Source organism: Calypte anna, chromosome 10, assembly GCF_003957555.1.
Source record: "Calypte anna isolate BGI_N300 chromosome 10, bCalAnn1_v1.p, whole genome shotgun sequence".
NCBI lineage: Eukaryota > Metazoa > Chordata > Aves > Apodiformes > Trochilidae > Calypte > Calypte anna.
Window position 1 is genome coordinate 21,913,495 of NC_044256.1, and position 26,634 is coordinate 21,940,128.

The 26,634-nt window shown below is 41.7% G+C and overlaps 1 protein-coding gene across 1 annotated transcript in view; it reads left to right on the top strand.

Annotated features, from left to right (window-relative positions):
- The window catches only part of LOC103526134 (golgin subfamily B member 1), a 45,173-nt gene that overhangs the window by 9,440 nt on the left and 9,099 nt on the right, over positions 1 to 26,634 (top strand). Inside the window, 15 exon segments of the mRNA XM_030456656.1 lie at positions 1,616 to 1,774; positions 3,259 to 3,381; positions 3,754 to 3,867; positions 5,315 to 5,726; positions 6,328 to 6,419; positions 6,717 to 6,813; positions 13,969 to 14,021; positions 15,786 to 15,858; positions 15,861 to 15,890; positions 16,569 to 16,636; positions 17,480 to 18,517; positions 18,519 to 18,560; positions 18,562 to 18,742; positions 18,745 to 22,519; positions 23,563 to 25,513. Of these exon segments, the coding sequence (XP_030312516.1) occupies positions 1,616 to 1,774; positions 3,259 to 3,381; positions 3,754 to 3,867; positions 5,315 to 5,726; positions 6,328 to 6,419; positions 6,717 to 6,813; positions 13,969 to 14,021; positions 15,786 to 15,858; positions 15,861 to 15,890; positions 16,569 to 16,636; positions 17,480 to 18,517; positions 18,519 to 18,560; positions 18,562 to 18,742; positions 18,745 to 22,519; positions 23,563 to 25,513 (8,208 nt within the window).

Below are 26,634 nucleotides of genomic sequence, written 5' to 3' on the forward strand. Positions count from 1 at the left end.
TTCATGATGGAGACCCCAAGGAAAGGCTGTATTTTAAGTGTCTAATTCGTACTATTTCGTGACTTTTAACAGAGTACCTCATTTTCAGGAGAATTACATATCAATTTATATTAAGTAGTTGCTATTTGTATACATGACAATTGAGGCTCCTCTTAAACTTTTAAAGGGGGGTGAATACAATTTATGTACAGATATAAGAGTTTATACATTTTGGAAAAACATAGTATTTGAAAGCTTGAGCTCTGGGAACTTTGTGTATGGCCACCGTGCAAGGACTTCAACAGAAGTTTTTCCAAATCTAACTGTAAATACCAACCTGAAAGCTTAATCCTACATGAGCAAACTAATCCACCTGTCTTCTCCCCTAGCAACTGTGTTAGCCCAGACTTTTAAATCAGTTATATCCCTGGCTTCTTAAAGCTTCCTCCACTTCTGTTGTTTCTTCTTTTTGCCTTGTTCTACTTCTGAACTTAAGAGCAATGAAAGCTTTCCTTGTCTGTCTATTCTGCATGCTTCCAAAGACATTCTCTACAGGTGACACATCTTTTGAGGAACAGTAACTTCTTACTTCTATTTCAATGCCTTGTAAGTCATTCTAAAAGCCTTCGTAAATTTTTCAGAATGGGTTTAAAGGAGATAATTAGTCTGTGGGCTCCATACATTAGTGATGATTTTTGATCCAATAACAAGGAAGAGGAAAAAGATATTTTTTTGTATATTCAGACAAAAATCCCCAGCACTTAGTGCTTGAAGTAGTTGGAAGTACTGAGATGGTAACAGAAGGATATTTTCTGCTTCTCAATCACAGTGTCGATGTTCTGGACCAAATGTGTGACTGTTCATTAGATGTACAACTCTAATATCAGAGAATTGCCTGCCATGCAGATGGCCTCTGAGAGCCAAGACAAGAGTGCCAGTGTAGTGTACTAGGATCTCTGAGTAGACATAACCTGAGCACATGTTTTATGTGAAATGTCTGAATTTAAATTTCATATTTGTAAACAAGTGCTTTTAGTGCCTCAGGGCGGAGCAGAATTGATGGTTCTTTGTGTGTTCCCTTTGCTTATTTCTAACACATTCATTACTGTAAATCCCTTCAGTCTAAAGATATTTCCACGGGCATTTTCTGTAGTCTAGAATGTTTAATGCCTGTCCCTTTCTAATGAGGAAAGTATTCTTTTATTGCTAAATTTAAAAAATTCTTTATTTGAAAAATCTGTGAAATTAAAAAGCCTCGCAAACCAAATCATGTTGATGATATGGTTTACCTTAGTTTATATGGTAAGCATTCATGGATAATTAGCTGTTCCAAAGGGATTTGACATTCACAAATCTGAAACATCTTGTGCATATCTACATGGGAACAGGGAAAAGAGATACTTATTGAGGACTTTAACTTGCTGTTAAAAAAACAAAATGTGAAGTTAAGAAATGAAGAAATGTAGTACAAATAAAGTACTGGTTAGGAGTAAAGAGTGCATTAGCATTCTGATTCTTTGGTTGGTTTGGTTGTTGGGGGTTTTGGGGCTTTTTGTTTGTTTCTTTCTTTTTAATTGAACAGTAATACTGGCCAGTTTACTTTATTCTATTTCTTACCACTTCTTACCTCTTGCAGTGTCAGAAGAACCAAAGAACAAGCGAAGGGCACGGAGAGAAAACTGAATCACTAGAAAAGCAGCTCAGGGAGCAAGAGGAAACTGTCCAGGATCTGAAGGAACAGCTGGCTTTAGCCAAACGGAATCTGAAAGATGCTGAAATCAAGTATGCTACACAGGTACAGAATCTTTTTTTTTTTTCTATTCATCAGTCTCTGTGTATGTGTGTCTGTTTCTAACCTCACCACTTACACTAGCATGATAGAATAGTTCAGCTGCAAGTGACCTACAGTGACCATCTAGTCCAACTGCCTGACCACTTCAAGACTGACCAGAAATTGAAGCATGTTCTTAAGGGCATTGTCCAAATGCCACTTCAACACTGACAGGCTGGGGGTGTCAACCAACTCCCCAGGAAACCTCTTCAAGTGAGTGGCTACCCTCTTGGTAAAGAAATGTTTCTCAGTGTCAAGTCTGAACTTTCCCTGTTGCTGCTTGGAACCCCTCTCATGTGTGTTGTCACTGGAGACAGTTATTCTTGAGGACATGCTGCTGCTGGGGAGTATGACTAAATCCTGATGATGACAGTGACAAGGTTGCCAAAGCTCCATGCCTTGCAGTCCAGCCAGTAGCATGGCAGAGAATGTCCCCAGCAGGCATGCATGTGTGACTTGTGAACATATATGTAGCTGGCCAGCCATACAGCTAACATGGACAGCAGCACCCAGCACTCACCTGGGTACAAACGGCACCAAAAGAGACTCTTTCCTATAGTGAAAGAGTTAGAAATGCTGTTTAATAAGAAAACAGGACAGGCTGCTGATCCAGTGCAGGGCATGGCCAGACCAGCAGAGTGAGCAGCCACTGTTGACGTAACTGGCCTTTTTTAATCCTCTTACCCTCTGTTTTTACATTTTTGTTATTTCCTGAATCACAGTCATCTCCCTGTCTGTGGTTCCTGCCCTAAACATTCCACAAGTCTTTCACAATCCCAAAATGCCCTTCACCTGCACCCCATAATAGATCCTCTACCCCTAGGCTGTAACCACCTTTGATGCAGAAGGTGCTCCACACCCAAGTCATCTTTAATGGATCTCCCACTGGAACAATGGGACTAGTGGCTTTCTGAGGAGGTGGGAGCAGCCCCTGGGAGGGCCCAGAGTCCCTTCCTCCAGCTCAGAGTATTCTTTTAGCTGCCAGACCTGCCCTTGCCTCTCTCTGTTCTATGGTGGATGTACAGAGCAGCTTCGTATCACGTAACTGCTGTCATGGTACACTGCATTTTAACTTATGGACAGGTTTTTTATTAATACTCTGAATTGCAGGTTTAGCATTTGATCTGTGAATTGGGCTGCAAATAAATACAAATAAAACCCCAGAAGTGTTATGAACTTGTATAGTAGTCATATCTTTTATCATTCTGCATAGTTATAGATGAAATTCATGAAATTCCATGGTTTTAGCTTTCTGGGATCTAAATATTATTAGTTAAATATATATGTATTAGTAGGATTATACCTTTTGATCAAGTTTAAATACAGAGTTATCAAACAGTAGACATTATCACACACATAATGTGCTGGTGCATGTTGAAAGGAAGCCTGCATGTCTGTCAAACTCAATCTTTCTGGGTTTTTTAAAATTTTGTGGCTTATGTTTTCAGATTAACTCCCTGCAGGAAGTGATTCTGGAGAAGGAAGCCCTCCTAAAAGAGCAGGGCCAACAGCACCAAGCTGAATTGCTCAAGATAGCGACCCAGTCAGATCTGAAAGTAGAGATGCAGCAGGTGTGTTTGATAGCATAATCTTATTATGGAAAAATAAAGGAAGTTTTACCAGTCAGAGGACACCCAGAGAGAGGTGTTCTCATCAAAGTAACTCAGAAGGGTTAAGAAGAGTTGTGATTTGATTGTTTGGGGGGTGCTAGTTTGGACCTTCAGAGTCCTAACTTGAATCTGCTGATAATTGATCACAAAGAAAAAATTGTTAAAAAGAAGTATTAAATTACAGTACTCTGGTTCCTTATGTGTGAAACAATGGTGAGCTCTTCTTCTGCACCAGAATAAGTGTCAACAAAAATGAAGTTATTCAGGCTATAAAGTAAGTTGTAATGACAACTAGGTGTGTGGATGACTTGTATAACACTGTCTCTGTCACAGAACCTGTGTACACTTCAGAGGAAGCTGGAGGAGCAGGAAGCAGCACTGCTGGGACACACTCAGGTAGTGGAACTGCTGCAGCAGGAGCTACATACTGCTGAGCAACAAAACCAGGTACCTTTGCATGCTTTGCTTATCCCCTGACTCACATGTATCAGTGGTGGATGGGGCCTTTGTCAGTAGCTCAGAAGTCACCAGGTTAGATTATTTCTGGCACCAGGTTTCTGGCATGAACTGAGTGTGGGAGCTCCCTGCAGGTCTGGATACATCAGTTAAGCTAGGTACAGCCACACAACAGAGGTAGTAATGCTGCAGCAACCATCTGACCCAGGTTCTCGGCAGGTGGACAGTGACAAAATCTATCCATGTTCCACACTGCTGACTGGTATGTTCAAAGCTGTCAAATACACAATCATAGAATGATAGAATGTCAGGTTGGAAGGGACCTCAAGGATCATCTGGTCCAGCCCTTCTAATATTACTATGTGTCTCAACACCCCATTGAGCTGAGACTTAAAACTTTCCAAAGTGGCAGAATCCACCACTGTCCTCAGAGTGAAAAATTTTCCTCTTCTGTTCAGTCTGAATCTTGCTAGGAGCAACTTGTGCCCATTTCCCCTTGTCATGGACATGTGACTCCTTGTAAACAGGGAGTCTCCATCTTCTTAGTAGCTTTGTTTTCTTTGAATTATATACAAAACTTGCTTATATTCCCAAGGATTGAGCTCTTGCCAAACCAAGTAGGTCTGGAGAAATTACTAGCTCTCTGCCCAACCAACCTTGATTTTTCTATTTTTCTTTTTTTGTTCTGTTGGAAGTGTCCAGCATCAGCATCACAGCAGATCTTCCTCCTCACTGATGAGGTCCGTTGGCTCGAAAGGCCAGGCTGTTCTGTGCCCAGTGTGCAGCTCTCTGGGAGCAGAAGATGATTTTGTCAGTCTGGGGCCTGGAGGTGGGCCTGATGAGGGCCAGTTGCCCACCCCCTGGCAGCTTTGCCCTGCAGACTTGGTTAGGATCTCTGCTTTGGTTCTGCAGCTGGGGGACCACGGGGCCAAAATGCTATGATTTTGCTCCCCCATCCTTGCCTGTGCTTTCCCCTTGGCAAGTGCTGACTGGGCACCCTCAGGGCTCAGCTCCTCTGTCCCCTCTCCTCCCATCTATTCGCACTCAATGCTTCACCTAAGACAAAAGTGCCCAACACAGTGCTTCTGTGTTTACACTGTTTCTGGGCTGCGGTGTCTGGGCCAGGTCAGAGCACACACAGATGTTCTGTGGTTTGTCTTGCTGAGATCTTGAAAATATGATAGCATAGGTTCTGAAGCGGCATCGTCTCTCAGTCATTTTGGAATGTGAAGAGAATGAGATTAAGTCTGTGTATGGCCTATATATATATATATATAAATGTGTCCCTTGGGACAGGATCTGGTATGCAACCTGTCCTTTCTGCTGCTTGGATATTTGAAAATTATTTAATGGTCATTTAAAAATGTGAATCTATACTTTGCTTTGGAAATGTAGTGGACTAATTGAAAGTTAATTTATTTTCCACATCCTTTTACAGGCACTCCTAGCTCAGTGCCAGAAGATGGAAGTGGATCTAAGCACCCTGCGGGATGTGCTAGATGCAGAGAGACGAGAATCTCAGGATGTCAGAGAGAAGATGGAGATGGAACTAGCTGAGAGGAAGCTGTCCTCCCACCGCTTGCAGGAGGAGGTGCAGTGTCTCTCTGAACAGCTGGAAGATGCAAGAAGAGCACAAGCTAAATTAGAGGTGAAGTATAAAGACCTGCAGCAGAAACAGAGGCTGGAGGTGGAAGAGAAAAACCTTCAGGTCAGTTGCCTTAAGGTGGCTGAGAAAGAGCTGCAATCTAGCCATTCTGCCCTGGTAGCTGAGAATGATCAGCTGAGACGGGAAGTTGACCGGCTGCTGGAGCTGTCTGCCGAAAACAGTGCTACAATACAGAAACTACAGGGTGAGCAAGCACAAGCAGCATGGTGAAGCAGGTTCTCAAGAGCCTGAGGATCATTGCACTGCCGTCTACTTGGCTTTGTTTTTATAATAGTTCCTAATTGCACAGAAACATAGGAGTGCATCAAACTGAAGGTCTCATTGCAATCCCACCTTCCTGGGAAACTGCCAGAAGTCAAGAGGAGGAGCTGAAGTGTAGGGCAGCATATATGGTGCTTTCCCTGTGGACTGTCCCAGCCATTAATCTTTTTGAAGTTTATGGATTTCTTGAGCCAGATATATTTTTTTTAATTAATTTTAATAACCTCATGGATTTTCTTCCATCAGCTAATCTAAATTGTTTTTAGATGTACCACAATCTTCTGAGTCTGAATTTCTTCTGTAATTATGAAACAACAAAGGAAAATCAAACTATACTGTTCTCTATTCATCTTGTCACAAGCTGTTATTTCAAAGTAATTTTCTTCCAGCTCCTGTACAATCTCAAACCAAAGCAGTGACAGAAATAAGAGATCTCATTTACTATTGTGCATGTGTGTTAACTGGATATATTTCAGCAAAAAAGACAAGAACACACCTTAACTCCCTTTTTTCCCCTCTATTAGATGAACTTGTACAGAAATCAGAAGAATTTATCTGTTGTCAGAATGAGTTGAAATCCCAGTCAGCAGAGCAGGTCACTAAACTGAAGAAGCAGGTAGGATCTTTTTGTATGAGTGTTCTGAAATTTTCTCATATCTTGAGGAGCTGAAAGCAAATGAAATGTCTGGAGTTCCTTTTTTATGACGTGTTTCTTGAGAGAGGCCCTTAAGGATTCTCTGTGCTGATGGACAGATATATAATGAGTATGGAAGCCTAGGAAGGAATAGTCCGTTTGAGTTAATCAGAAGTTACTGATTGATTTGTTAAAAGGTTAACTGGAAGACCGAAGACTAATATTAGTATATATAAGCTGTACTAAAATGTATTTTTCTCATCTCTATCCTCTGAACAGGATGAAAAATCTCCATGGAAGAAAATGATAGATCAGAAAGATGGAAATGGAACTTCACTCCTACCCACAGAAAACTCAGAAAGACAGAAGACTGAAGGTGGTATGATTATTTTACCTATTTTAATAATCTTGAAATATCTAAGAGTTATTCTTGCCTAATTTAAAATAACAAGCATGCCCATGGTTACTGGTTCATGTTAAAATATGCTATATAATTATTTTCAGTGGTTAGAAATGAATTTAATTCTAAAGGGAAAAGGAACTATTTGAATCTTGGGCAGTGAACAGACTGGCAAAAACAAATAAAGAAAATATCTGGAATTATTACGAAGACAGGGCTATGCATCATGGGCCTGGCTGTGAGGTGTCTTGAAGCAAAGCTTGGGGTTTTGGCCATGAGACAGACTGGGTAGAACTTGTTACCTGTAATGGTTCACTTATTCCTCTTCCTGCATGTCTGATCTATGGTGATAGGTGCAAAGAACATGAAGAAGACATTAAAAAGACAGGATGAAGGCAAGGTTGATAATATTATGTGATTGCAGTCGTTTCCAGAAGAGGAAAAGAACATATTAACATCAATTAACAGTATTGGGTTGTTGGTTGGTTGTTGTTCTGTTAATGTCAGTTATGCCTAAGGATGGTAGAATAAATTTGTATTTCAAGACCCTGTGCATTCACACATTCTTAGAGTGTACAAAACTAGATATAAATGTAGTAGTAGCTCTTCCCTGATAGAAGATTCTGACAATCTGCAAGTGGTGCTGCTGGGGGGGTTAATTCTGATAGCTTTTGTCTAAAACAGTAAAGGGCTCAGACATGTACTACAAAAAAACCCACGATTAATTTGGTTTTGTGGATCTAGGCATGTAGACTGGCAGCAGTAGAATCAAAACTCTATTGGGATATCAGTATAAAAAGATGGGTTCCCACAGTTCTTGGCATCAGAGTATGGTGTGTTATGGCAAATAGGCTGTGTTGATTTTGTCAGAAATTGATTCCTCTTGCTTCCTGTCACTCAGAGATACACCCACTTTGTAAGAAGCCAGGTGAGGGGATAATCAGCATGAACCAGATTCCTGTGATCCTAGAACACCTCCCTTCTCTCTTTGTAATCCATGACCTCAGAAATACAGGTCTTTAATGGACTTCAAAACATCATTAGAACTGTAGAATGGTTTGGGTTGGAAGGCACCTCTGGGCAGGGACATCCTTCATTAGATAAGGTTGCTTGAAGCCCCATCCAGTCTGACCTTGAGTGCGTCTAATGACAGGGCAACCAGCAACCTAAAGACAAGAAGCCCTCTTGAAAGGCTGCAGTAAGGTCTCCCCAGAGCCTTCTCTTCTCCAGGCCAAACAATCCCAGCTTTCTCAGCCTGTGTTTCAGCCCTCTGATTGTTTTTATGTCCCTCCTCTAGATCTGCTTTGGCAGGTCCAGGTCTTTCTTGTGCTGAGGACCCCAGAGCTAGATGCTCAGGTGAGGGTATCACCAAACCAGTTAGAGGGTGAGAATTATCTGCATCAACCTATTGCCCATGTTTCTTTTGATCCCCCCCAGGTTATGGTTGACCTTCTGGGCTCCAAATGCACATTGCTGGCCCCTGTCCAGTTTTTCATTTACCAGTATCCTTAAGTCCTTCTCTGCAGCCCCACTCTCAAGCCATTCACCCCTTAGTCTGTACTGGTTGCCACAACACAACTTCAGGGCCTTGCACTGTGCCCTGTTGAACTTCATGAGGTGCACACAGACCCACCCAAGCTTACCAAGGGCCCTCTGGATGGTATCCCATCTCTCTCATGAATCAACCACACCACTTAACTTGCTGAGTGTGTGCTCGGGCCTACTGCCTATGTCATGAATGAAGATAGTAAATAGTATTGGTCCCAGTATGAACCCTTTAAGGACTCACTCATAACTGGTTTCCACTTGGACACTGAGCCATTGACTCTGCACGCAGCCATCCAGCCAATTCCTTATCCATCTGACGTATCTAGCCATATCTCTGCCATATAGTGGCAAGAATGCTGGGAGGAACCATATCAAAGGCTTTACAGAAGTTCATTTTTTTTAAATCTGCTGTTATGCGCTGAGTTAATACTGAGTATATCCAAAATCTACCTTGAAGTCTCTCATTAGCTTTCTTAAAAGGCAAGTCCTTCCTACACTGAAAGGAATTTCACCTGAAAACTGCAGTGACTTCTAGAGCTTCATTGTCCTGTTACTTCAAAGGTCTTTCCCAATGCATGTTAACTTCAAAACAATTTTTTGTTGTAATTATGTTTATAGTTCGTGTGTTGAATGCTTGGTTACTGACATTTTTTTAACATTTTAAACACTGGGAGATGTGACTTTTTTAAAAAAAAAACAAAACAAAACAAAGAAAACCAAAATGTTATGTCTAAATGTGTTTAAAAACCTTCATCTTTGAAACCTCTTCTGTAGGTTCTAAATACTTTGCAATTTCTCTTCATCTCCTGTTAACTTACAGTACAACCAGGTGATCAGGATTAGCCAGCATGGGTTTATGGAAGGCAGTTCCTCCTTGACTAACCTTATCTCCTTCTATGACAAGGCAATCTGCTTAGTGGATCAGGGAAAGGCTGTGGATGTTGTCTACCTAGTATTGAGGAAAGCCTTTGACAGCAGTTTGCACAGCATTCTCCTGAAGAAACTGACTGCTTGTGGCTTGGACAAGGCATAGTATTTGCTGGGTAAAATACTGGCTGGATGGCTGGGCCTAGAGTTGTGGTCAGTGAAGTTAAATCCGTCTGGCTACTGGTCACCAGGGCTCAGTGTTGGTGCCAGTTCTTTTAATATCGTTAGGAATGACCAGGACAAGGGGATGGGATGCACTCTCAGCAAGTTTACAGGCGACACCAAGTTGGATGAGAGCACTGATCTGCTTGAGGGTAGGAAGGCTCTGCAGAGGGACCTGGGGATGCTAGATCAATGGGCCAGGGCCAACTGTATGAGATTCAACAAAGCCAAGTTCTGGTCCTGCCCTTAGGTCACACCAACCCCAGGCTACGCTGCAGGCTTGGGGCACAATGGCTGGAAAGTGCCTGGTGGAACAGGATGTGGGGTTGTTGGTGTGCAGCCAGCTGAGTAACGACCAGTGTGTGCCCAGGTGGCCAAGGTGGCCACCAGCATCCTGGCTGGTGTCACCACTGGTGTGGGCAGCAGGAGCCGGGCAGGGATGGTGCCCTTGTGCTGGGCACTGGTGAGGTTGCACCTCCAATCCTGTGGTCAGTTCTGGGCCCCTCAGGAGCAGAAGGAGACTGAGGGTCTGGAGAGTGTCCAGAGAAGGGAATGGAGCTGGGAAAGGGTCTGGAGCACAACTCTGAACAGGAGTGGCTGAGGGGACCTAGGGTATTCAGCTGGAGCAAAGGAAGCCAAGGGAGACTCTCATGGCTCTCTGCAACTGCCTGAGAGGAGGTTGGAGCCAGGGGGGGTCGGGCTCTGCTCCCAAGGAACAAGTGATGGGACAAGAGCAATGGCCTTAAGTTGTGCCAGGGATGTTTAGGTTGGAGATGGGAACACTTTCTCCCTGGAAAGGGTTGTCAGGGCCTGGCCCAGGCTGCCCAGGGCAGGGGTGGAGTCCCCGTCCCTGGAGGGGTTTTAAAGCCCTGGAGATGTGGGAATGAGGAGATGAGTTAGTGGTGGCCTTGGTACTGACGGGTTAATGGTTAGGATTGATATTTTACAGTTCTTTACCAACCAGAACTATTCTGCAACTTTCTAATTTGTCAGTTTTATTTAAGGTGTGATTTATTTAAGGTGTGATACCTAAAATTCTTCACAGTACTCCAGTCCTAGCTTTAGTAGAATGAAATGTGAACATTTGTAGTTACTTTATTTTGCAGTTTCTGATTATTTTCAAGCAGACCTCAGCAAATGCTTCCAAACTACTTAACTATAATTTTCTAAAATGTGAACACTTTTGAAATGATTGTAATCTTTTTTTTTTTCATGGACTCGGCAGTACATTGTACCAGTGAATCTGTTGCTCTCTGTACTAGCCACATGGATTCCTTAAACTTTTCTTGAAGCAGCCCTTTGAATGACTGAATGTCTCTCCTTCTGCTGTATAACGGACCATGGAGTTTACTCTTTTCTTCTTTCCCTTCTAGACTAGAAAAGTGACAAGAGTTCACATTCGGACTTTATGATCTTAAGGGTCTTTTCCAACCAAAATGGTTCCATGATTCTGTCATTTGCTGGAAAAGCCTATGAAGTTCAGCCAGCTTCAAAGAAAGCAAACATCTGTATTGAAAGCCAGATACTGCTTTTCAGAGTCACTGTAGATAGTCTAATGTAAGATGCAAGACTTTCCCTGGTTCACTCAGCGAAAGAAATAGTTGTTGAAAGACTGCAGTATGGTCTGAATTGATAAAGGAAAGACACTGTCACAGAAAATGGACAGACTACTTTCCAAATGTTAGAATTCTCAAAAACAGCTCACCTGATTCTCCTCAAAATCCACAGTGCTTTTAACTTAATAAACACCATTTTGTAGTCAGTTGTATATAGTATAGTTTGAAGCGCCACAAAAGGAAACCTTGTACCACATGTTAATGCTATGTCCTGTCTGCTTGCTCAGACTGGAAAGTACAGAAATTCTTATCCCTACCAGAACTGTTGAACTTGGTCCTGAATTTTACTTTGCATGTATATATTAACTACATTTCATATCATCATTGATAGGTATGTGTTCCAAAAACGTGGCTGTTTTTAATGCTTCTACTGATATTTCTGGGGAGACAGACATGTTGTGTAAGTTTGTTTTACTGGCACTACACTAAGAAGTTGAGGCATCATCTCTAATAGTGTTAATTACAACTGGGATGAATCATAAAAATTACAGAACAATTTATGTTGGAAGGGCCAAGGGCTGATTTTAGTCCAGCTTCCTCCTTAGAAGCAGGATCAACTGTGAGATCAGACAGGATTGCTCAAGCCTCTATATTGTCAGGTCTTGAAGGTCTCCAGTGACACTAACTGCACAGTCTCCTGGACATATTGTTACATACATTTAATAAAGGGTGAAAAAGCCTTTTTCCCTCAACCTCTTCTCACAGGGGCCGTCTTCCAGCCCTGTGACCAGCTTGGTGGTCTTCTGCTGAACTTGCTTGAGTTTAATCAGTGTCTTTCCTATATCCAAAAGCTGAATGCAGTACTTGAAATGCAGTCTAGAATAGAGCCCAGTAGAAGAGGATAATACCAATGATCAATCTGCTGGCTAGACTGCTTTTTATACAGTCCAGAGTGTTATTAACCTTGTTTGCTGCCAGGCATACCTGCTGGCTAACATTTAGCCTAATGTCTGGCAGATCCTCTTCATCCTTTTCTTGCTGAGCTGGTCCCAGCCTTCATTCCCAGGGTGGGACTTTCCCTTTTTCCTTGTTGCATTTCATTACCTCTTCTGCTTACCATCTTTTAATCTGTGACCTAAAGGTGCAGAGTCCACAGATAGACTTTGTGATCTTCTGTGTGTTACTAGCCTCCAGAAAGGGTATACTAAACCCAGTTTCTTGTATTCTCTGAGCCTGATCATCCAACATTTTTTTATACATTGAGTTTTCCTTAAGTCCGAGACCATCCATTCTTATTTTTTATGCCAAAATAACTGTGAGGTGCTGGCAAAAAGCCTTGCTGAAGTCAAGATAAATGGTATCTTGCCCCTCTTACACAAAAGCATAAAAGGCAATTGGGAGTTCGAATATGATTAACTTTTGATAAATCCATGTTGTTTCTCAATCACTGCCTCCTCTTCCATGTGCCTGATAAGGTGCTCCAAGAGGACTCACTGTGTCATTCCTGGAGGGACCTGAGTGAGCCATACTGGCTTGTAATTTACCATATCATCTTTTTGGGCTTTTTTAAAGATAGATACTGCATTTGTCACAATGGACGTCCCTTGGTTTCCAAAACCTTTCAGTGATGATATTGTGCTTTCAAGGACACTTGGCCAGCTCTCGCAGGACCCTTGAACTCACAACAACCCATTTGTTCTCATTAATTTGTATAGCTCGGATTCTGAGTAGTTCCCAACTCCAGCCTCAGGACAGAGGCTTGGGAAACTTTGTTGATGAAGACAGGGACAAGGTATGGAATAACATTCCTGATGTACAGCCTTTTACTATTAGTGTAAAGGCAGAAGGTATTCTTATTGACCTTGAATTTCTGCTTTGCAGCCTGTTTTTATCTTCTATATAATATTCTTTGCCTCAGAGTTCTGTCATGAATTCCCTGCGTACTCAGGCCAAGCCTCCTGACACATTGGCTTGTTTTCCCTGAAGTGTTGAGATGGACTGTCCTTGTGCTGCAGCAGACTGTCTTTATAAACCTGCCGCCTTCATTGGAATACTTTGCCCTTCAGGGCTGTCTTTCATGGTGTCCCTATCTACCAGTCGTTCCAAACAAGGTGAAGTCTGCTCTCCTGAAGTCTAGATCTGAATCTCTGTTACTCTCCGTGCTCAGTCCCCTCAGAATTTTGAACTCCCCTATTTCCTGTCACTACAGCCAAGACTGCCACTGATTATCACAGATATTACCTGCTCATGAATAGCAGACCTACTGTGTGTCACTCTTGTTGGCCCATCCAGTACCTCATCAAGAATTTATCATGGATGCTTTACAGGATTCTTGTAGACTGTTTGTGTTCTGATGTGTTACACTGCCAGCAGATCAAGGGAGATTAAGGTCCTGCCAGAAAAATTCAGGATCTGTGACACAGAGGCTTCCTCAAACTGCTTAAAGACAGACATCAATGGAGAGTAGACAGTGTGGAATGAACATGTTCTTTCTCTTCCCAGGTAATGAGAGACTGAAATGGTCTGTTGTATCAAGTGTAATGAAAGCTTTCTTCCTGTAGCAGTTAACCGGAAAGTTACATAGCATAATTATTACTTCAAAACATTTTTTTTTTCCCCTAGATATGCAGTTTACAGAAATACGAGTGTAGAAGTATTTTGGAGTCAACAGCAGCTTAGTTCTTGTACCAATCTTGACTTGGATTACGGTCTTTGAGTGCTTTATTTGTCTCCAACTTTAACAGTTTCTCAACTTATTTTTTATTCAAATGAAATTGGAACATTTTGCTACCATAGTTCTTTCTCCTGTTTTATAAAATGTTTATTGAAACTCTTACAGGTGTCTAATTTCAGTCTACATAACAAAATTGTTCTTTTCTGAGACCTCTGAGAATCAGGTTTACTTTCACAATAACTGTGTTGTGTGTGAATGTTTCAGAAATACCACACATGCAACTTGTTCCCCAGGAGACTCAGCAGGAAGTTGTGATGGTCCACAGAAAATGTGAAGCAGGTAATGAATGATGAAGCAGCTGAAATAAGCTGAAACTAAACAGGTTAAGGGCTGGCCTTAAAACAGCTAAGCTATTGTGGCCTTTCTTAGTAATCCTCTTTGGAACGTTATTATTAACTGGATTAATAATGAAAGACATAAATAGCTTCCAACACTGCCTTGCATTGTCAATACAGACTGTATTTCCGTTGCTATCTGCGTGGCATTCTTGTGTCCTTCCTTCACCCAGTCCATATTTGTGCTGTTTTCTGCCTCTTATGAGTTAGTTCTTCAGCAAAACTGTAGGCTGAACAATTCCAAAGGCTCTGCTTTCATTATAGGATGCCTTTCAAGGCAACCCTCTGCATTCCTAGGGCCCTGATAGGGATCTGACAGACTAAATGGGGAAAGCAGGTCAAGTGGGTGCCAGTAGACTCTTTCCTTGTGCTCTTCCACTGTGAACAGCTTGCAGGTCCTGTTGCAGTCAGTCTCTCAGTGAGAAGAGTGCCAGGATTAGATACTCTGCTGTATACTCAGCAATTTGATGGAGGTGACTGTCTCAGTATATGAGCACTACGTAATTTGTTGTAGCATTGTTAAATTGGAGCAAGGTCTGGGCTCTTCCAGACTGCTCTGCTATACTCCAGTCCTCCAGCAGGGCAAAGGAGGTCATTCCAACAGAGACAGTTTATAGTATATATATTACTGTGTAGTATTAGGGCAAAACTTGACATTTGGGACTCACTGAGTTGGAAGTGGAGAAGGTCTATTGAGTCAGCTCATTCTGCTTAACTTCAGACCCTCCCATTCCAGCTTGCTGCAGTCGTGGGGGGAAGCTCCTGATTTAGCAGGTGTACACAGACACACAAGTGGTCTTTTTAAGGGGCAGATAAAAAAAGCCTTTGAGCCATTTTCTGAACGCCCCTGTATAAATGGTGGGGATACCACCTTTGTTAACACCATGATCCCCATCAACTAAGGTGAATGTTGAAAATGAGTCAATAAATCCAACCCTGGAATTGTCCATTTCAATGTCTTAATTATAAAAAGAGACTGGGTAAATAGCTTGTATGTGAATATTTACACTTGGACAGCTGTATCCCTGACATTTGTTTATCTGATCAAGACACGTGTGAAACCAAAAGCCAAGTAGTGAATATTGTGTGAATCCAAACCCAGTTTCAGGGTTTGGGCCATGTTTGCAAGTTCCACTTCAGTTCATGGTTGTTGCAGTGTTGTGGAACTTGGGGCTGGAGGCCTGTTAGTGTCCTGTCCCTTACATTCTAGGTAGTTACGGTAATGCAGTAAATGTAAATTCTGAAAAATTTATTTGGTTTTCAGCTTTTCTGTTATTAGGTTGGTGGGTTTCCACCCACCCTTTTTTTTTATCCCTTTTCTTTTTCCTTTTTTTCCTTTTTCTTTTTTTTTTTTTTTTTTCCTTTGAGAGCAAGGAGGGAGTAGCTTTTTTTAGACTTAGTTCTGACTTGTAGTCTCTCTACTTTCATTCAGACCCTTTCCCACAGAAGCATAACTGGTGGTAGCACTTGTTTGTTGTGATGTGTTTGAAACTAGCCAGAAATAAAACTGTTCATTTTAGGTGCATGTTAACTTAAAAGTGGAAATTCAGGATGAAGAAATTAGATGCATTAGTTTATTTCATTAGGCATCAGAGCTGCATCTAAAGTTGGGGCTAATAGTTTGGCAGAGAAGCAAGCAGCCTAGATAGCTGTCCTCTGATGCAAAGATCATGGTTCAAAACTGAGTACTTTTTCTTTTACCAACAGAATAGAAATGTTGGACCTGAGATAAAATTGCAAGACTTGCAGACTCTGGAAACTCAGCCTCTGGTGTAGACTGCTTTTCTACAGGTGAGGACACAGAATAAGGCATGTGACAAGAAACTGTGGAAATGTGGCAAATTTCAGGGAGAAACAGTGATTTGGAAAGAGGAGCTTTGAGGTCAGAGTCTAAAGATGTACAGGAGAAACATGCACATGGGGTAGAAGAGAACATTGTAATATGGAGCGGATAGGATATATCAGAAGAAAAGAGGTGGTTCCTAAGATGAGAAAGGAAGAGTTTGTTAGGAGTTTGAGGAAGTGTTTGTTAGATGCAAGGCTGATATATAAGATAGAGAATTAAGATGAAGAATTGGTTCCTTTCTGCAAGCTAATTAGCTTCTTTTTGTGCCTGGAATTACCACCACCGCCTCTGCCTCCAAATAAACTTAAAAAAACCCAAACAAAACCAAAGAAACCCAAACAACCTGTTACCTAGTTCAGTTGTCTTTTTGCCTCTTTGTTGTTCTCTAGAGATTAGTGTGGACTTAGGTGATGCCAGGATGTAGCAAATGACGGTGGTTTAGCATGTGCAGAGCTATTTGGGATACATGGGTGTAATGCGTAGGCTCAAACTTTTTTTCTTTTCTTTTTTCTTACACCAGAAACTAGACAAGCTCCAGTCTCATATATTGTCTCTCCACCTACCTTCTGACTTTACGTTTAATGTCTTATAGTGATGATGACAAGTGTACCTTTTTTCACTAGGTGTGTCAGGAGAGCTGGTGAATTCTGAAGTGCAGAAGCCTTTTGATGACTCTTTGGTGCTCCCTGAGGTACAAACTTAGTCCAGAACTTTTCTTCCTCTCAGTATTGTATACATCTGTAGATATGAAAACTTTACCTAGTTTAAAATCTCCAAAGAGTTGTATTTTAAATATCCCCTAATGTAAAGTGGTTGTTGCAACAGGCTTTAAGAGAGAACTTTCCTTTAATGGTCGCCCATAAGTTGTTTCTGCCCTCCAAACTGGTGACCAGACAGCCTTTACAACACGAGACATTGGCTTATTGGTGGGCTGATGATCTGTGCTTTCTGGGAAGCATTTGTAACTGCTTTTCTTTTGTAATCTGTATTGGGGGGTATCTTAGGAAACCCTAAGATAGTTAATTGGAAAAAGCCAAGCATGTCGGTCCAAATGCTCTGCCTAGAGCTCTCACCTTGGAGACGGACACAGACTGGCTTATTGGATTCTGCACTGTTTCTTTGCCATGGTAGATGGACAGATGGAACAGAGGACAAAACCTCCTCGTTCAGAGACTGTGGATAGGAAATAATGGCTGGATAAGTAACACTTGAAAGCTTGTGAGAATCACAGAATCGAAACACTTCAGAATAATACTACCTTGTAATCAAGAGAGAATGGGAAATAAAGGAATAGGAAGTTACGTTTATGGCATAATCCTAAAGCCAGAATCTCTCATGTTGCAACTTCAGAAATGGAAATTAACAGAAATTACCTGAGGAGTCCTCCTGTTATTAGTGAGGCTACTATTTATTGCAGTAGCCAGCTCAAGAAAGGGTATTCTTAAACTTCGAAATGTGGGGAGCAAAAAATACTTCTAAAAGTGATCCTTTCACAGGATTAAAAGGAAAATTGAAATCTATTATTTTCTTTTAGGCAAGCACAGTTGGCTTTCCCAATGGAAGCAAGCAGCTTACTGAGGAAAATTGTCCCCCTGAAATTCTAGAATATTTTGCTGTAAAGAAACAGAAGGAGCTGTCAGTTTTGCTGCTGGAACTGAAGGAAGCCCAAGAAGAAATAGATTTTCTGAGAAGTCAGCTCAAGGGCCCAAATGGCCAAGCTTCTACAAGTAACCAAACAGGAGAAGCAGTTAACCAGCTACAAGATAATTCCTGGATATGGTTACATGAGAGGGAAGAGCAGAAGGCTTCAGATACACCAAATGAGTCAGACAGTAGCTCATTAGTGAAAGAAACAGAACTGCAGCAAATTGGTGTGCTTCAGGAAAACAAAAGCAGTCTTCAAGCAGTGTGCCATGGGAGCACTGTTCCCTGCAGACGGGAGATGGAGGCAATGCAAAAAGTCCCTGCAGCAGATCCAGAGCCTGGCACCTCTCCGGCTCAAGAAATTATAAAGTTACAAAACCAAAGTACAGAACTGCAAATAACTCTGCAGAAATCACAAGAAGCCTATAAGAAAGATCTAGGAGAAAAAAGTGCTGAAATAAATAGGCTAAAGCAGTTGGCTGAGGAATACAGAAAAAAAATAGAGGATTCCGACAGAGTGTTTTGTGTCTTGACTGAAGAACGAGATCAGCTCCTGTGTCAAGTGAAGGAACTTTCTACCATAACAGAACTGAAAGAGCGAGTGAAGCAACTTGAGGAAGATCTAGCTCTTTCAGAAAAGCAGAGATTGTCAGACAGTGAAAGCAGACTTCTGAGAGAACAAATCCAGAGCCTTAAAAATGAATTTAAATCCAAGGAGATAAAAATTGAAGCTTTGCAAAAAGACTTGGATGAAGCACAGCTTCAGCTTTCTAACCAGGACGTGCAACTAAAGGATCTGAGAAGCCAGATTGAGAAGAAGGAATGTGAAGTTCTTGATCTAGAACAACTTTTGAAGAAGAATACAGCTGAGTTAGAAGAGCTTTCCCAAAACTTAGCCTCAAAGAGATGTGAAACAGCAAGCTTAGAAACAACTCGTTGCTGAACACACCAGGTCTATAGAGAGCCTGCAAACAAACCTTGCTGGAGAAAGACCGACAGATGTCAGAGATCAGCGTCAGCATGTCTGAGAAAATGGTCCTGCTGAATGAAGAGAAATTTTCTCTAGGAAATGAGCTGAAGAGTCTTAAGGAGCAAACGAGTCCTGTTATTAAAGCCCAGGAAGAAAGAGACCAAAACATAGAAGCAAAAAATAAAATCTGAAATGTGCTGTGTCTGAGCAGCAGCATGAGACAGAGGCAGCGTGCAAAGAAAGTGACAGATTGGTGAATGAACTTGAACTTCTGAAAAAAGAAAATGAGCAAGTCAAGCAGAAGCTGCAAGCAGCCCTTGTTAACAGGAAGGAGCTTCTGAAGAAGGTCAGAAAATTAGAGAATGAATTAGTACAATTGAGAAGAGAGCAAGATTCAGAAACCTCAGTGGCTCAGGAAACTGAAGGGGAAGAAAATATAACAAGTGTGATGAGCAGAGAAGTGAATCTCGAAAGCCATCCCAGTGAAGAGTATCTGATTCAGCTGCTTTCTGAGAAGGAATCTGAGTTGCAGAGCATACAGAAGGACCTGCAGGATAAAGAAACTACCGCAGCACGATTGCAGGCACTGATTGAGGAAATGAAGCGAAGCTTGCAAGGAAAGACAAACATTGTCTCAAATGAGGATGAAATCAAAATCATGGAGAGTCAGGCAGTTGCTGACAAAGTAGATGAAACCAATAAAAGCCCAAAAGATTATGAAGAAAATGGAAAAAATACTCTAGCAGCTATAAATCTTGAAGAAGACCAAAAATCTTCTCTTAAAGAGAGGATTTCAACTCTTGTACAAGAAAAAGAACAACTTCAAAAAAAACTGCAGGAAGCCCTGATATCTCGCAAAGACACTATAAGAAAGGCTCAAGAAAAAGACAGGCATCACAGAGAACAGCTAAAACAGCAGAAGGATGATTACAATGTCCTACAAGAACAATTTGATAAGCAAAGCAAAGAGAAGGAGAGCATCCAAGCTCAGCTCAGACAGCTCCAAGAACAGAAAGAATCAACAGAAACTGTTCTTGGGAATCAAGGTGGGTTGGATTCTTCCTGCATGGATGCAAAAAATACAACAGATAGCAAACTTGTGCAAGTTGCAGATGTTTCTGGGGAAGAATTAAAGGGAAAACTTGAAAAATTGCAGATGGAGAAAGGGGAATTGGAATATAACATTAACCATATGCAAAATGAACTTGCTTGCAAATCAGGACTAGTCTCTCAGTTGCAAGAGCACATAGTACAGTTGTTTCAGGAGATAGAAGGGTTGAAGAGAACCTCTGACCAAGCTGAAGCTAAGGCAGCAAGTCTTCAGACGGAACTGGAGAGGAGTCAAGCAAAAATCTCTAATGAGGGCAGTCTGGAAGATGTGAAAACACTTATGCAGCAAAAGGATGAAGAAATTGAACTTCTTAACTTGCAGTTACAGGAGAAAAGTGAAGCTCTCAGTAATGTGCAGGCACAGTTGCTGGAAAGAGAGGATTCAGTCAAGAGACTATGTAGTCAGTTGGAAACTCAAGCTCAGGTACATGAGGATGAAAGCAAACGACTGCAGACAGAGTTGCTTGAAATTCAGGAGAAGCAAGACGAGGGTGCAGAAGCAGCTAAACAGAAGAATCAAATGCAGAGAAAGTTGCAAGCTGCCCTTATCTCTAGAAAAGAGGCACTGAAGGAGAGCAAGTCTCTGAAAGAGGAGCTGGCTACTGCTAAAACTACAATTGAAAATCTTAATGACAAATTGAATAATATGGAAAGCCAAATATGTGGCCACGCTAAAGAAACAGAAACTTTAACAGAAAAGCTAGCCAGCCTCACTGAAGAACGAGAAAAACTGATTGCAGAAGTTGATAAAGCACTTACAGAAAATCAGAATCTTGATGGGTGCTGTAAAAACCTTACATTAACTCTGGATAGAGTTGTTCTGGAGAAGGAGGAGCTGGAGAAGGAGGTGGAATCCTTGAAATGCTTTCAAGCCACAGAGAGTTCTGAGTGGCAGGAGAAATACAGAGAGCTGCAGAAAGAATATGAAACTCTCCTGCAGTCCTATGAGAATGTGAGCAATGAAACTGAGCGGATTCAGCGTGTTTTGGAAAGTGTTAGGCAGGAAAAGCAGGCAATTTTCATGAATCTAAAAAGTGTTGAAGCCAAAAAAGAGGAAACGGATAAGCAACTACAGGAGGCTCGACAGGAGATCAATGGAATGAAGGAGAAAATGAGGAAATTTGCAAAATCAAAGCAACAAAAGATCCTGGAACTAGAAGAGGAAAATGAGAACCTAAGAGCAGAAATGCATTCTACAGATAGAGAGCTGCACAGGGCTGGAGATGTCTTTACAAATACTAGCCTGAAAGAAGAGCTGGAAAGCTCTAGGAGGGATTACCAGTCTCTTTCTGCTCAGCTTGAGATAGTAATGGCTGAAAAGGAGTCTCTTAATAAAGAGATCACAGACTTAAAGCATCATTTGCAGCTAACAGAATTTAAGCTGAAGGAAAGCAGAGAACTGGTGGACAAGCATGCTGCTCAGAAGACAACAGGGGAAGAAACAAATCAGGCAGTTGCTGCACCAACGGACAGGACTGAAAATCAAGTGGAGAAAAGTTTTAGACCAGACTCTCCTACTGAAGAACTGGAACAAAAAGCATCTGCAGGCAGTAGCCCCCATGAAGAACTTGGTACCTACATACAGCAGATAGCTGAACTCAGAGAGCGAATTACAGAACTAGAAGGTAACAGGAGGGCTTCAGAGCAAGAGCTGGGTGACATCCGCATGTGTGTTGAGACTTTAGCAGGGGAGAAACAGGCTTTAGAGACCCAAATGAAAGAGAAACTCTATGAATTGAATGTTCTTCAGGACACACTTGAAGAGATGGAACAAACAGTCAAAAAAACCAAAGATGACCTTGTCAGGATGACAGAACTGAAAGACAGGCTAGAAGCTGAGAAGGACGATTTGGAAGAAAGGCTAATGAATCAGCTGGCAGAACTTAATGGGAGTATTGGAAACTATCAGCAAGATGCAACAGACTTCCAGATCAAAAATGAGCAACTGCAACAGGAGGTTCAGAGTTTGCAGAGAATGATGCATGAACTGGAGGAGGAGAAATGTCAGATGGCAAAGGAGAAAAGCAAAGCAAGTTCAGAAAAGCAAAAGGAATCTGTAGAAAAGGCAAAATGCAGTTGGAGGGGAGACAGCAGCACACATGTAAAGGAGCTTCAGGAGCTGCTGAAAGAGAAACAGCAGGAGATTAAGCAGCTGCAGAAGGACTGTATTAAGAGCCAGGAAAAGAACAGTAGTTTAGAAAGAACTATTAAAGCTCTGGAATTCGTGCAGACTGAGTCTCAGAAAGAGGCAGAAGCAGCCAAGGAGAATTTAGATAAAGCAGTAGAAGACACCAAGAAAGCCCAAGCGGAGCTTGCACTCTGCAGAGTAGTGTTGGATGATACCCAGAGTGAGGCAGCAAGGGTTCTAGCAGAGAGTGTCAAAGTGAAAGAAGAGCTGCAGGCAAACAAAGAGAATATTAAGATTCAAATGAAAAAAAAAGATGAGGACTTTGAGAGAAGACTGGAGCAGGAAAAAGACAAGCACTTAAAGGAAATCAGGAACATGGAAGAAAAGCTGGCAGCTTTGCAGAGGGAGAAAGATGATACAGAAACAGCTCTTGGTGAGCTTCAAGCCTCCTTGAAGACAAAAGATGAAGTAGTCAAGCAATTGGAAGGCAGCCTAAACAAAACCCTAGCCCAGCTTGCAGCTTTCACCAGGAGCATGTCATCCCTTCAGGATGACAGGGATAGAGTGATCAGTGAATCAAAAATGTGGGAGAAGAAATTCACTGAAACCATTCAAAAGATGGAGGAAGAAATACATTCAAAAGAGGAAACTTGTGTTGTCCTCAAGGACCAGATGAAACAGATGACCATGCATGTTGAAGAACTTCAGACTCAGATATCCAGGTAAAGGAGATGATAATGACTTCAGATGGTATTCCTGTATTTCCTTTTGACAATGCAGCAGCCAAAGGTGAGGTATGATCCCCCTTTTACACCAGAAAGAACTTTGAGTACGTAAATATGGCTAAACTAATGAATGCCTAAGATGGAGGCAGAATTAATCTTCCTAATAAAACCTTAAACATAAAGCCTTATCTCACGGATCAGTTATGTTTGAATAGAAAGAGGTTTGAAATTATGTTGTTGGGAGTTACTATGTATTTGTTGTCTGCACAAGGATACAAGGAGATTAACACTGTAAAATATTCCTTCTCAGCATAAGGTTAAATCTGTTCTCTGTGACAAGCAGTAGCCATCTGAGTACTATATGGAGTCTTTCTTAATCTGAAATATGAAACAGGAGCTTTTGGACAGAGTTGTTGCATTCAGGTCTTAACAGGTCAAGGGAGCATTGGGATACGTAATTCCGTTAAATCCCAAAATAGATTTTGAGGGAAAGATGGAGCTATGGAAATGTATCCAGGTACACATCAGGGAATTTCCAAAATTCAAAACCAAACTGCTCTTACACGAGTAAAATTGTTCTGTAAAGTTTGTGATCAAAATACTGTATCTTTATATGCTGAAACATGAAATTAGCATCAAGCATGAGAATAGCAGTTTCATAGATTTTTATTTATTTATTTAGCTACAATAAATGAGAGAAATAATGTAATGAAAAGAAGGTAATAGCATTCAATGTTTAACCTTCTTTTTTTTTCACTATTGGCATAAAGTTGTATCTCGCTGGGAAACTTTAAAAGAAAATATTCCCCCAGCACCACCCCCTTTCAGACAGCATTGCAGCCAGAACTTTAAAAGATGCCTTGAATCTTAAATCGATGAAAAACTAATAATCTGGATATTTCCAGCTTGCTTTCTTAAAGTAAAACTAATTTTGTGACTTTTACAAGTTAGTATAATCAATGAAAATTATTACTGTGGTTTTGGGTATTGAGATACTTCCTCAACTTGTGATGGACTTCTGATTTCTTCTCTGTTCTCAGGCTGGAACACAACAAGAAATGCTGGGAGTCTGAATCCAGGAAGGAGATTGAGCATCATCAAAAGACATGTGAAATGTTGCAGGAGGAAAAAAAGGAGCTTTTGACCCAGCTTGAAGAATCTCAAAAACTGTACAGCAGGTCTCAGAATGAGCAGCAGAAACTGGAGTCAGAGATCAGCAGCCTGAGAGACCAGCTTGCTGACTTACAGAATTCCTTCACCCAATGTGACTTGGTCAGAGAAGAGCTGGGGAGCTTAGTCAAGCAACAAGAGACCAGCATCCAGAATTTTAAGTTCAGCTGTGAACAGCTTGAGGCTGATCTGCAAGCCTCAAAGGACCTAACAAATAGGCTGCATGAAGAAACGAGTGCCAAGGATCAAAAAATCATTAGTTTGCTGTCTGCCAAGGAAGAAGCAGTTATGGCTGCTCTATCTGAATTACAGCAGCAGCATTCTGAGGAGATGAAAGAGTTGCAGCATAGGCTAAGTAAGAAGGAAGAAGATAAAAGAGCCTTGGAAAATGAGAAGAACCAATTTCTTAGCAAACTTGATCATCTCAATGAAAAGATTAAAATAACCAGAGAAGAAAGTAAGCAACAGAAGGCACAACTGGACTCCTTCACCAGGTCCATGTCCTCTTTGCAAGATGATAGAGACCGTATCCTGAGAGACTATAAGCAACTGGAGGAGCGACATCTTGGTATAATCTTGGAAAAGGACCAGCTAATTCAAGAGGCTGCTGATGAAAACAACAAGCTGAAGGAAGAAATCAGAAGTTTTCATAGCCGGATGGATGACCTCAACTCTGAGAATGCCAAGCTGAATGCAGAGCTGGTGCGGTATAGAGAGGATCTAAACCAAGTGATTACAATAAAGGACTCCCAGCAGAAGCAGCTTCTCAAAACACAACTTCAGCGGATCCAAGCCCTGGAAAAGGAGAAGACAGTCATAGAAACACAGCTGAAGGAGTCTGAGCAAACTCAGGATGACCTCAGGAAGAGCATGGTGGCCTTGAGAGAGGATAAAGTCAGTATGTCTCAGGAGATTGAAGCCCTTACATCCTCTTTGTCTCAGGTGCAGAGTGAGGTGACAGCATTACGAGAGGGGGGTCCTGTAATGGAGTGTCAAGCTCAATTGAAGGCCCAAGAAGAAGAGGCACAGGAACTGAGTCATAAGCTTTCCTTGTCACAGAAAAGGATAAGAGAACTTGAGGGGGAACTAGTATGTGTTCAGAGGGATGCAGCCAAGAGAGTGGAAGAAGCCGAGGACAGGCTTCGGAAGGAATTGAAGCACCTACATCATGATGCAGGGATAATGAGGAATGAAACAGAAACAGCAGAAGAGAGAGTAGCAGAGTTGGCACGGGACTTGATGGAAATGGAACAAAAATATCTTTCAGTCACAGATGAAAATAAAGATCTCAGAGCTCAAATTCAGTCTTTTGGGAAGTCCATGAGCTCTCTTCAGGATAGCTGGGACCAGGCCAATGAAGAGCTTCATGTTTTGAAACAGAAATACTCTGTAGACTTGAAGGAACAAAAGAGTCTGGTGCAGGATCTTCAGAAACAGATGGTTCAGCTACAAGAGGAGCAGCTTTCCACTGCCAGCAACCGAGATACAGTGAGGTCTGAGCTGGCAGAACTGCAGAAAGCCACTGATGAAAGAGGTCTCTTGGCCCAGATTGAGAATCTTAATCAGAAGCTCAGGGCCAAAGATGATGAGCTTCTCCATTTATCTTCGAAGCTGGAAGACTCTTCCAACCAAGTCAAGTCTTTTTCCAAGGCTATGGCAAGCCTACAGGATGAGCGAGACCGTCTGCTGAGTGAATTGAGCAAAGCACGTAAGATTGAAGAAGTGAAGCAACAAGCAGAAGGGAGCACTCCCACCACTCCTTCAGAAGTTCAGAGTCTTAAGAAGGCACTCTCCTCCTTGCAGAATGACAGAGACAGAGTAGTAAGTCCTTGTTCTTTTCACCTGCTCTTGCTTAAAGCCCCATAGGTTTGGATCTTCAGATCTTAAAATTCAGTACTTAGATCTTGTATTTGTAATGTAGAACATAGATCATTGCCTTCACAGAATCACAAAATAGTTGAGGTTGGAAGGGATTTCTAAAGATCTAGTCTAACTCCCCTGCTCAAACAAAGTCATCTGGAGTAGGTTGCCCAAAACTATGTCCAGTCAGATGCTGCATATCTGCATTGGTAGGTATTCCACAACTTCTCTTGCAACCTGCTTTTTCATGGAGCAGAAGTAGTTGCTTCATGACCTTCCCAGGGATGGAGATGAGGCTGACTAACCTGGAGTTTCCCAGTTTTCTCGTCCTTCTTGTAGGTAGGGGTGACATTTACATTCTTCAAGTCCCCAGGAACCTCCCCAGTCACCATGACCTTTCCAAGGTAATGGAGTTGCCTCCCACTGACCTCTGCATTTGGTTGTACACTCCATGAGATCCTTTGGGTTTACTTTGTGCCATCTGTGTTATCTTCTCCAGCATACTGAAGCTGTGATTTCTGACCTTGCAGGGAGGTTTCTCTTGTTAGCTTGATTTAAAATATGGAATGATGGAAGTAAGATTCAGAATGTTGGTCCACATCTGTGGAACCTTGTGTGTTTGATTTGATTTCTAGAAGAGACTGGAGCAAAGACTTGGGTCTGCTGCTTTTCATGGCAGCAGGTTGTCAGGACAGATCCAAAGCATTCTTTTGGATATGTTGGTGTTGGTACAGTCTCTGGCACAGTGCAGCTCAGCAAGTTTCAGAGTTCTAGTTGCTGGTCAGATGGCAGACTTTTACAATCTTCGACAGTCACTCAGCCTGTCTAAGTTTTTTCTTCTGTTAATTCACAACACACTTTGTGATACTGTCTTAAACATATCTTCCTTGTCCATTTTATATCTGTTATTTGTAGATTTATGTCTCCTGTTGGACTGTGTAGTGCTACTGATACTGATAGATCCTCAGTAGAGGGATCTCCTGACTCATTAATCACCTCCCTGTCTCTAGGGTCAGTCATGTCCTCTGGTCTTTGAAAAATGATTGTAGTGATGGATGTGTAATGACAACTTATTTCTAATT